An 11,968-nucleotide genomic window follows, 5' to 3' on the forward strand; every position below is an offset into this window, starting at 1 on the left:
CTACGAGCGTAAGAAACTGTGTTACACAGAGTTGGCAGCAGACGCAACTCAGCATGGCTGGAATGCAAAAGTCTGGCCAGTTGAAGTGGGATGCAGAGGATTCGTGGCTTCTTCCACCATCAGGTTGCTGAAAGAACTTAGAATCCATGGACAGGCTCTGCGGCAGACCGTCAGAGCAGTTTCTCAAGCAGCTGAAAGAGGCAGCCAGTGGATCTAGATTAAACGGAAGGACCCTTGCTGGGCTATAACTTCATGACCCCCCACCCCCACCTGAGAACCCAATTCAGATCCCTCCAACTTGAGGAGGGCATATGAGGTATGCGGTCAGCTGTCGGACTGGCTCAGGGAAGAGGACGCCCCTGCCTTGCATAGTCCCGTGGGACATCTTAATTGGGCATGGGACACAAGCTAAGGCTTGATCACCCTTTAGCTGGCCACCTTTGATGAGAGTGTTTAGTGATTAAAGGCCGAAACACCCACTGATTCGAAGGCACACTACTGAGGATGTGTCCCAAAATTGACATCTTAACCCAGTCTAAGAAATAAACCTCCCATGCCACTCTGTCAACATCACGGCAAATCTCATGCGAGTGCATTCCATCTATTGGCACAATGGACAGTTTTTAACATCTCGTCCCGTGTTTTATGATTCTTATATATGAAATTCTTCAAAGTAGCCACCCTTTGCCTTGATGAAAGCTTTGCACACTCTTGGCATTCTCTCAACCAGCTTCATGAGGTAGTCACGTGCAATCCATTTCAATTGACAGGTGTATCTTGTTAAAAGTTTATTTGTGGAATTTTTATCCTTCTAAATGCGTTTGAGACAATCTGTTGTGTTGTGACAAGGTAGGGGTGATATACAAAAGATTGCCCTATATGGTAAAATACAAAGTCCATGTTATGGCAAGAACAGGTCAAATAAGCAAAGAGAAACAACAGTCCATCATTACTTTAAGACATGAAGGTCAGTCAATGTGGAAAATGTCAAATACCTCGAAAGTTTCTTCAAGTGCAGTTGCAAAAACTGTCAAGCGATGTGATGAAACTAGCTCTAATGAGGACCGCCACAGGAAAGGATGACCCAGAGTTACCTCTGCTGCAGAAGATAAGTTCATTAGAGTTACTAGACTCAGAAATTGCAGCCCAAATAAATGTTTCACAGAGTTCAAGTAACAGACACATCTCAACATCAACTGTTCAGAGGAGACCACATGAATCAGGCCTTCATGGTTGAATTGCTGCAAAGAAACCACTACTAAAGGACACCAATAAGAAGAAGAGACTTGCTTGGGCCAAGAAACACGAGCACTTGACATTAGACCAGTGGAAATCTGTCCTTTGGTCTGATGTGTCCAAATTTACGATTTTTGGTTGCAACTGCGGTGTCTTTGTGAGATGCAGAGTAGGTGAATGGATGATCTCCGTATGTGTGGTTCCCACCGTGAGCATGGAGGAGGAGGTGTGATGGTGTGGGGGTGCTTTGCTGGTGACACTGTCTGTAATTTATTTAGATTTTAAGGCACACTTAATCAGCATGGCTACTACAGCATTCTGCAGTGATATGTCATCCCATCTGGTTTGCGCTTAGTGGGACATTGACCCAACACACCTACAGGCAGTGTAAGGGCTATTTGACCAAGAAGGAGAGTGATGGAGTGCTGCATCAGATGACCTGGTCTTCACAATCACCCGACCTCAACCCAATTGAGATGGTTTGGGATGATTTGGACCGCAGAGTGAAGGAAAAGCAGCCAACAAGTGCTCAGCATATGTGGGAACTCCTTCAAGATTGTTGGAAAAGCATTCCAGGTGAGGCTGGTTGAGAGAATGCCAAGAGTGTGCAAAGCTGTCATCAAGGCAAAGGGTAGCTACTTTGAAGAACACTTTTTTTGTGGTTACTACATGATTCCATATGTTATTTCATAGTTTTGATGTCTATATATACCATGCCTTCTGAAAGTATTCAGACCTCTTGACTTTTTCCACATTTTGTTAGGTTACAGACTTATTCTAAAATGTATTACATCTTAGTTTTTTATCAATCTACACACAACACCCCAAAATGACATAGCAAAATCTGGTTGCTATTAGTTTTTAACTATACAGAAATATCACATTTACATAAGTATTCAGACCCTTTATTCAGTATTTTGTTGAAGCACCTTTGGCAGAAATTACAGCCTCAAGTCTTCTTGGGTATGACGCTACAAGCTTGGCTCACCTGTATTTGGGGTGTTTCTCCCATTCTCCTATGCAGATCCTCTCAAGCTCTGTCAGGTGGGATGGGGAGCTTTGCTGCACAGCTATTTTCTGGTCTCTCCAGACACGGGTTCAAGTCTGGGCTCTGGCTGGGCCACTTAAGGACATTCAGAGACTTGTCTTGAAGACCCACCTGTGTTGTCTTGGCTGTGTGCTTAGGGTCGTTGTCCTGTTGGAAGGTAAACCCTTGCTCCAGTCTGAGGTCCTGAGCGCTCTGGAGCAGGTTTGCATCAAGGATCTCTCTGTACTTTGCTCCATTCATCTTTCCCTCGATCCTGACTAGTCTCCCAGTCCCTGTTGCTGAAAAATACCCCCACAGCTTCCACCACCATGCTTCACCGCAGGGATAGTGCCAGGTTTCCTCCGCACGTGTCGCTTAATATTCAGTCCAAAAATGTAATATTGGTTTCATCAGAGCAGAGAATCTTGTTTCTCATGGTCTGAGCGTGCCTTTTTTCGGTGCCTTTTGGCAAACTCCAAGCGGGCTGTCATGTGCCTTGACCAAGGCCCTTCTCCCTCGATTGCTCAGTTTGGCCTTGGTGGTTCCAAACTTCTTCCATTTTAGAGGCCACTGTGTTCTTGAAGACCTTCAATACTGCAGAAATGTTTTGGTACCCTTCCCCAGATCTGTGCCTCGACACAATCCTGTCTCGGAGCTCTACAGACTATTCCTTTGACCTCATGGCTTGGCTTTTGCTCTGACATGCACTGTCAACTGTGGGACCTTATGTAGACAGGTGTGTGCCTTTCCAAATCATGTCCAATCAATTGAATTTACCTTTGGACTACAATCAAGTTGTAGAAACACCTCAAGGATGATCAATGGAGGTATTGTGTGTAGATTTCTTAATGTATTATTCCATTATAGAATAAGGCTGTAACATAACAAAATGTGGAAAAAGTCAAAGGGGGTGAATACTTTCCCAAGGCACTGTATATTATAACCTTACAGTGCCTTGCGAAAGTATTCGGCCCCCTTGAACTTTGCAACCTTTTGCCACATTTCAGGCTTCAAACATAAAGATATAAAACTGTATTTTTTTTGAGAAGAATCAACAACAAGTGGGACACAATCATGAAGTGGAACGACATTTATTGGATATTTCAAACTTTTTTAACAAAACAAAAACTGAAAAATTGGGCGTGCAAAATTATTAAGCCCCTTTACTTTCAGTGCAGCAAACTCTCTCCAGAAGTTCAGTGAGGATCTCTGAATGATCCAATGTTGACCTAAATGACTAATGATGATAAATACAATCCACCTGTGTGTAATCAAGTCTCCGTATAAATGCACCTGCACTGTGATAGTCTCAGAGGTCCGTTAAAAGCGCAGAGAGCATCATGAAGAACAAGGAACACACCAGGCAGGTCCGAGATACTGTTGTGAAGAAGTTTAAAGCCGGATTTGGATACAAAAAGATTTCCCAAGCTTTAAACATCCCAAGGAGCACTGTGCAAGCGATAATATTGAAATGGAAGGGGTATCAGACCACTGCAAATCTACCAAGACCTGGCCGTCCCTCTAAACTTTCAGCTCATACAAGGAGAAGACTGATCAGAGATGCAGCCAAGAGGCCCATGATCACTCTGGATGAACTGCAGAGATCTACAGCTGAGGTGGGAGACTCTGTCCATAGGACAACAATCAGTCGTATATTGCACAAATCTGGCCTTTATGGAAGAGTGGCAAGAAGAAAGCCATTTCTTAAAGATATCCATAAAAAGTGTTGTTTAAAGTTTGCCACAAGCCACCTGGGAGACACACCAAACATGTGGAAGAAGGTGCTCTGGTCAGATGAAACCAAAATTGAACTTTTTGGCAACAATGCAAAATGTTATGTTTGGCGTAAAAGCAACACAGCTCATCACACTGAACACACCCTCCCCACTGTCAAACATGGTGGTGGCAGCATCATGGTTTGGGCCTGCTTTTCTTCAGCAGGGACAGGGAAGATAGTTAAAATTGATGGGAAGATGGATGGAGCCAAATACAGGACCATTCTGGAAGAAAACCTGATGGAGTCTGCAAAAGACCTGAGACTGGGATGGAGATTTGTCTTCCAACAAGACAATGATCCAAAACATAAAGCAAAATCTACAATGGAATGGTTCAAAAATAAACATATCCAGGTGTTAGAATGGCCAAGTCAAAGTCCAGACCTGAATCCAATCGAGAATCTGTGGAAAGAACTGAAAACTGCTGTTCACAAATGCTCTCCATCCAACCTCACTGAGCTCGAGCTGTTTTGCAAGGAGGAATGGGAAAAAAATTCAGTCTCTCAATGTGCAAAACTGATAGAGACATACCCCAAGTGACTTACAGCTGTAATCGCAGCAAAAGGTGGCGCTACAAAGTATTAACTTAAGGGGGCTGAATAATTTTGCACGCCCAATTTCTCAGTTTTTGATTTGTTAAAAATGTTTGAAATATCCAATAAATGTCATTCCACTTCATGATTGTGTCCCACTTGTTGTTGATTCTTCACAAAAAAATACAGTTTTATATCTTTATGTTTGAAGCCTGAAATGTGGCAAAAGGTCGCAAAGTTCAAGGGGGCCGAATACTTTCGCAAGGCACTGTATATTTAGAAACACATTTTAAGAAAATTGACAAGTTTTGACTGTGGTGGTTCTATACACACCACAGCCGACCTATGCAATATTTTACCTCTTCTCACCTGCTGCAATGTTCTGAGCTGTTTATGTGTTGAGTAATAGCGCTAAGCGTTGGCCTTGAACACTGAGAAGTGACTAAACAACGTTGTTCAAATAAAGCGGTAGTGCCTTGCATGAATAGAGTTATCACCCGCTCAGTCAACACAGCTCTGGGGTGTCTTGAAATCCACTTTACAAATAACATATAATATTGTTATTATTTAACCATTCTTGGTGGTTCAAGGCTGGGCAATATGGCTCTCTTGTCGAAAGTTAGAATCTAAACTAATTATATATGGCAGAACATGCAGGGAAAATGGGAGAATGCGTCACCACTGATATGATGCTGGTCCTGGCGCTGTCCTTTCAGCACCGGATGTCGAGCTGGTGCTATGCGGGTGGAGCAGGTCAGGTCCACGGATAGCGGTTATAGCCAACAAAATGCTGCTCAGCGCTGCAGCGCTGCACTTAAATGCATCTGCTGGAATACACACACACACACACACACACACACACACACACACACACACACACACACACACACACACTACGATTTCTAGCTAGAGAGCACTTATCAATAAACTATAGGATAATTGTTGACCTATTATTTTACATATGGTTCTACAACGCACTGGACGTTTCACCCACCTGCGTGAGCCTCAGCCTATGTTCTCCCCCCAATGGAGAACTCCAATCACGGTTTGGAAGTGACTGGAAAAGACGGGAGAGAGCGAGCCGACCGGTGAAGTGACGATATCTCGAGTCACTTTTACCAAAACTGGGGGAGCGTCTCGTTCGTAGGTGATGATGTGGCAACCACATGTCTACGTAATGGAAAACCGATCTCTTGGCTTGAACCCCTCCTCCCTCTCATCCCACCCCCTTCCTCGCGCCCGCCTCTCTCGAGCGCAGGGGTACGGGACCACGCACACACATCCCTACCGGATGCGTTATACTTTTGGGAGAAGGGAGGGCCGTAGTCAGTTTATTTTCATCAACAAGGTGAGGAAGAGAGGAAAAGAAGAGGGGGAAAGAGAAAACAGAAACTATCCGGATAGGAGAGCAGCAGCAGTGCACTGGGACTCTATCAGAGAAGCATGGATTATTCATTTTAAAAAGCCTAGGCTTTATTAAATATTCAACACGTTTTTTTTAAAGACGCAGGAACGACGGGATTGGGGATTGATTCCTGCTGGGATTTACAGTAAAAACGAGTAGCCTTCACCAACGTGACGACGCGACTTGATTTGGATTCGGGGCTCCAGCGATTTGCTATGCGTTGTTGGTTAGAAAGCTCCGCTGCAGTGTTCGCATAGGGATGGTACCCCTACGGCTTCATTAACGGACCGATCCCATATCCACCGTCACCCCGGGAACGTACGAACTAATATGCAATGGTTTTTTGTCCAGAAATCCCCTGCGTTCCGCCGACTACACGCTAGCTCCGCATGTCTGTCTGCCGCACCGCTCCCCCTGTGCGGCAGATGCGATCTAAAGAGTCTATTTGGGCTTCTGACGCGCCGGCCAGGCGGCAGCAGCAGTACCCGCAGCAGCGATACCGTTAAGGAGCAGGAGCAAGTGGAGGAAACTGCAGCATTCACCTTCATTCTGAGGTATAACGAAGCGTTTCTACAGCTAAGCGCCAACGCGAAGGACCCTGGGATTCACCTGTTCTGTTCTATGGTCCAGCTGGTTGGGCCGAGTCGCAGAGCTAAGCCCAACGGGACCTGGCTGTTATGCAAGCGGGGGGAGCGAGTCCCCATGAGGGTGTCTAGGCTGCTGGAGCGCTCCTCGACCAAATCGATGAGGTTTCTTTGGAACATTTACAGCAAAGGATCGCATATGCTGCAGTGTCTTTGTGGCAAGAGTCTCAAGAAAACCAAGAACCCAACTGGTGAGTGAGAGACTGAGAGAGTGACAGAGAAAGCGAGAGAGAGACCCCCCTGTGTGTGTGTGTGTGTGTGTGTGTGCGTATGCGTGCGTGCGTGTGCGTGTGTGTGTGTATCTCCCCCCTGTGACTGCACTGTTAGGCGCAAGCTTGTGTGTTGTAGCTGCAATCGCAATTGTGGACCAAGTGAGCGCAGGGGGAGAGCAGGAGAGGGAGAAAGAGGAGGAGGAGAGGAGGGGGTGAATAACTTATTTGCGCAGACCCCACTACTGCTGCCACTGCTGCTGCTGGTGGTGTGTGTGTGTGTGTGTGTGTGTGTGCGTGTGTGTGTGTGTGTGTGTGTGTGTGTGTGTGTGTGTGTGTGTGTGTGTGGAGCGCGCGCGTGCCAGAAGCGCAGCAGGAAAAAAGCCAACACACAAAAACAAATCCCTTAAACGCAACGACACAGCAACACATAGATTTCAGCTGTAGCGGAACTTTTTTCATGTGATTTTAGGGCCTGTTATGCCAATTCTATTTAGCTGCAGACTGTCTCGAGGCTGCGTCTTTTCGCTGTGCTGTGGCTGCCGCTGTTCTCACTCGGGTTTGTTCGGGTTTGTATCACTGCAGTAATGCTCACTTCTGCAACACTTCCACGGGCTCAGTACTGGCCCAGTCAAACACTCTGCGGCCCTAAACCTAAACGCAATGTTTCCCCTTTACGTCGATATTAAGAATTCACCAAGGCTGCATACGAATTGGACATCAAGGCTATCTGTTGATGCAGCTAGATACGTTGCCATGACTGTAAAGACCCGCTGAGATATACACAGCATTTTTTTTTTTTTTTTTTGCATAGAGCTTTTGATCTATAAATAACATCATCAGATATTCCAACACAAAGGCCTATAACATCTCATGCAAAGCAATGCGACATATGCTGCACCAACAATGGAACATGTAGGCCAACTTTGAATTACACAAGGCCTACCATGTCTTTTCTCACTTCCCCAAATAGGTTATTTTTCTAGTAGGCCTACACTGAAAAAAATAAGGTTCTTAAATAGTTCTTCCTCATCTCTTAAAGGGACAGTTCGAGATTTGGCTGTGAAGCCCTTTATCTACATCTCCAGAGTCAGATTAACTTGTGGAGACCATTTGTATGTCTGTGCATGAAACTTGAAGGAAGTTGCTAACTAACAATAGCGAAATTTGTTATTCTAGCTGTTCCCATAGACTTCCAGCATTGCACTAACGCTAGTTAGCGTTGGCTCATGAAACTGCCTCTAACTTCCTTCATACTGGATGCATATACATCAAAATTGTATCCACGAGTTCATTTGACTCTGTTGAAGGAGATAAAGGGATTCATTACCAAAATCACGAACTATGCCTTTAAGGTTCCTTGGAGAACTCTTGACTGATAAATAGCCTTTGAGTTAAGTGGGGTTTCTTGATGTGGCATCTACAGTTCTTCAGAATTTTAAAAGGTTCTTGAAATGTACGGAAGCCTGCAGATGTGTCCCTTTCATAGCACACAGCAAATTGGCCAGTGTTAATAGTGTTTATTTTTCAGTGTAACATTTCTAGTGTTGATTCGGGAAGGTAAATTAACACTGGATGAGTTAAATTAACACTGGAAGAGTTAAATTAACAATAAGTGGTGAAAAATAATCCCAGTGTTGGTGTTAATATCCAGAGTTGAAACAAAACCATGCCCATCATTATCATATTTCCCAGCATTCTCTATTGCTGTTAGATTTTTGTTTCAATATGTGGGCCCAGGAAAAGTAGCTGTTGCTTTAGCACTAGCTCATTGGGATCCTTATAAAATGAAAATAGTACATATCTATATTTTTTGCATGTACATTGATTGATGAATTAAACTTATGCTACTCAAATATAAATTGCATACGTTTTTGTAAACTTATATCATTTGTTACTTGGACTTATTGCACATGTTACTGAAATGGCTGTTCCAGTTTAGATGCTTAAGGTAGTCTCATACGTTAGACTTCCCAACCCTAGCAGTCATTCTGAATGCACGTTGTGGGTGAATAAACATTCCAAATGTTGGATATCCCCACTTTTAATGAATTCCAATAAGAACGACATATCATTTTGCAAAACAGCATAAAATGACTTGCAGGTCTGTCGTGACGTGTAATCTTGAGTTTCAGGACACTGTATAAAAAGGCATTATGTAATATGTATTGTATTGTTTAAAATAATAACATTTTAAAGATAACATGTTCACTTAGTATCTCTACTTGGTGAAGGCCACAGTATTGAAAATTAATGAATGCAACAACCCTTTCTTTGTCACTAACAAGTCATGGGTGGTAACACTGCAATTTGCTCAAAGGCAAGGCACACTGGGAAATCCACCACTGAATTCACAGGCGGGTGGTAGCATCTTAATTTGGGAGGACGGCTTATAGTAATGGCTTGAATGCAATTAACTTCTTTGGGGTAAGGGGGCAGCATTTTCACTTTTGGATGAATAGCGTGCCCAGAGTGAACTGCCTCCCACTCAGTCCCAGATGCTAATATATGCATATTAGTATTAGAATTGGATAGAAAACACCATGAAGTTTCTAAAACTGTTTGAATGATGTCTGTGAGTATAACAGAACTCATATGGCAGGCAAAAACCTGAGAAAAAATCCAAACAGGAAGTGGGAAATCTGAGGTTTGTAGTTTTTGAACTCACCCCTATCGAATACACAATGGGATATGGGTTATTTTGCACTTCCTACAGCTTCCACTAGATGTCAACCGTCTTTAGAACGCTGCTCCTGTGAAGGGGGGGGGGGGGCGGATGAGAGCTATTTGATTAAGGGGTCTGCCAGCAGCCTCGTTCTCAGTCACGCGCATTTCACATGAGAGGTACAGTATCTCTTGTTCCGTCACTTTTCTACAGACAATGGAATTCTCAGAGATGGAACATTATTGAACATTTTAAGATAAAAACATCGTAAAGATTGATTCTATACTTAGTTTGACAAGTTTCTTCGACCTGTAATATAACTTACAGGTCAAACTGGGCCAGAACGAGCTTTTGGATTTGTTTACCAAACGCCCTAACAAAAGAAGCTATTTGGACATAAATGGACATAAATGATGGACATTATCGAACAAAACAAGCATTTATTGTGGAACTGCGATTCCTGGGAGTGCATTCTGATGAAGATCATCAAAGGTAAGTGAATATTTATAATGCTATTTATGACGAATGTTGACTACCCAACATGGCGGATATTTCTCTGGCTGGTTTGGGCTCTGAGCGCCGTTCTCAGATTATGCTTTTTCCGTAAAGTTTTTTTGAAATCTGACACAGCGGTTGCATTAACCTCTCTGATCTCCCAAACCCGGATCCGGTATCGTGACTACAGCCTCAAGCTCATTATCATAACGCAACGTTAACTATTCATGAAAATCGCAAATGAAATGAAATAAATATGCCATCTCTCAAGCTTAGCCTTTTGTAAACAACACTGTCATCTCAGATTTTCAAAATATGCTTCTCAACCATAGGAAAACAATAATTTGTGTAAAAGTAGCTAGCTAGCGTAGCATTTAGCGTTAGCATTAGCGTTAGCATTAGCGTTAGCATCCAGCACGCAACATTTCAACAAAAACATAAAAGCCTTCAAATAAAATAATTTACCTTTGAAGAACTTCTGATGTTTTCAATGAGGATACTCTCAGTTAGATAGCAGATGCTCAGTTTTTCCAAAAAGATTCTTTGTGTATTAGAAATAGCTCCGTTTTATACATCACATTTGGCTACGAAAGAAAAACTAAAATTCAGTCCTCAAAACGCGAACTTTTTTCCAAATTAACTCCATAATATCGACTGAAAACATGACAAACGTTGTTTGGAATCAATCCTCAAGGTGTTTTTCACATATCTCTTCATTGATATATCGTTCTTGGACGCATGGTTTCTCCCCTCAATCCAATGGAAAAGTACAAGCAGCTGGCAATTGCGCACCGAATTCCACGCAGGACACCAGGCGGACACTTGGAAAATGTAGTCTCTTATGGTCAATCTTCCAATGATATGCCTACAAACACGTCACAATGCTGCTAACACATTGGGGGAACGACAGAAAGTGTAGGCTCATTCCTTGCGCAATCACAGCCATATAAGGAGACAATGGAAAACAGAGCTTCAGAAATTCTGCTCATTTCCTGGTTGACGCATCATCTTGGTTTCGCCTGTAGAATGAGTTCTGGGGCACTTACAGACAATATCTTTGCAGATTCTGAAACTTCAGAGTGTTTTCGTTCAAAAACTTTTCGTGACAAAATATCGCGCTTAAAACGGGAACGTTTTTTATCCAAAAATGAAATAGCGCCCCTAGAGATCAAAGAGGTTAAGGAGAAGTGTATCTAAAGTTCCATGCATAACACTAACATTTTCATCAACATTTATCATGAGTATTTCTGTGAATTCATGTGGCTCTCTGCAATATCACTGCATGTTTTGGAACTACTGAACATAACACGCAAATGTAAAATACGATTTTGGATATAAATATGAACGTTACCGAACAAAACATAAATGTTTTGTGTAACATGAAGTCCTATGAGTGTCATATGATGAAGATCATCAAAGGTTAGTGATTAATTTGATCTCTATTTGTGCTTTTTGTGACTCATCTCTTTGGCTGGAAAAATGGCTGGGTTTTTCTGTGAGTTGGTGGTGACCTAACATAATCATTTGTGGAGCTTTCGCTGTAAAGCATTTTTTAAATCAGACACTGTGCCTGGATTAACGAGAATGTTATCTTTAAAATGGTGCCTAATACTTGTATGTGTGAGAAATTATATTTATGAGATTTCTGTTGATTTGTATTTGGTGCCCTGCAATTTCATTGGTTGTTGGCGAGGGGTTCCCAGTCTTAGACAGGTTAATGGAATGGTATCAAACACATCACACATATGGTTGTGCAAACTTCTGACCCACTGGGAATGTGATAAAATAAATTAAAGCTGAAGTAAATCATTCTCTCTACTATTATTCTGACATTTCACATTCTTAAAATAAAGTGGTGATCCTAACTGACCTAAGACAGGGAATTTTTACTTGGATTAAATGTCAGGAATTGTGAAAAACGGAGTTTAAATGCATTTGGCTAAGGTGTATGTAAACCTCCGACTTCAACTGTACAGGAC

At 42.8% G+C, this 11,968-nt stretch overlaps 1 protein-coding gene across 1 annotated transcript in view; it reads left to right on the forward strand.

The window, feature by feature from the left end:
• The first annotated feature begins 5,808 nt into the window (after positions 1-5,808).
• LOC110527311 (fibroblast growth factor 14) overlaps positions 5,809-11,968 on the forward strand; it is a 75,411-nt gene continuing 69,251 nt past the window's right edge. The window contains exon 1 of the mRNA XM_021608500.3: positions 5,809-6,811. Within this exon, the coding sequence (XP_021464175.1) occupies positions 6,307-6,811 (505 nt within the window). The 5' untranslated portion in view covers positions 5,809-6,306. The remainder of the gene's footprint in view (positions 6,812-11,968) is intronic.

The sequence above is a fragment of the Oncorhynchus mykiss genome, chromosome 7 (assembly GCF_057628025.1).
Source record: "Oncorhynchus mykiss isolate SJ-2025 chromosome 7, ASM5762802v1, whole genome shotgun sequence".
NCBI classification, from domain to species: Eukaryota; Metazoa; Chordata; class Actinopteri; order Salmoniformes; family Salmonidae; genus Oncorhynchus; species Oncorhynchus mykiss.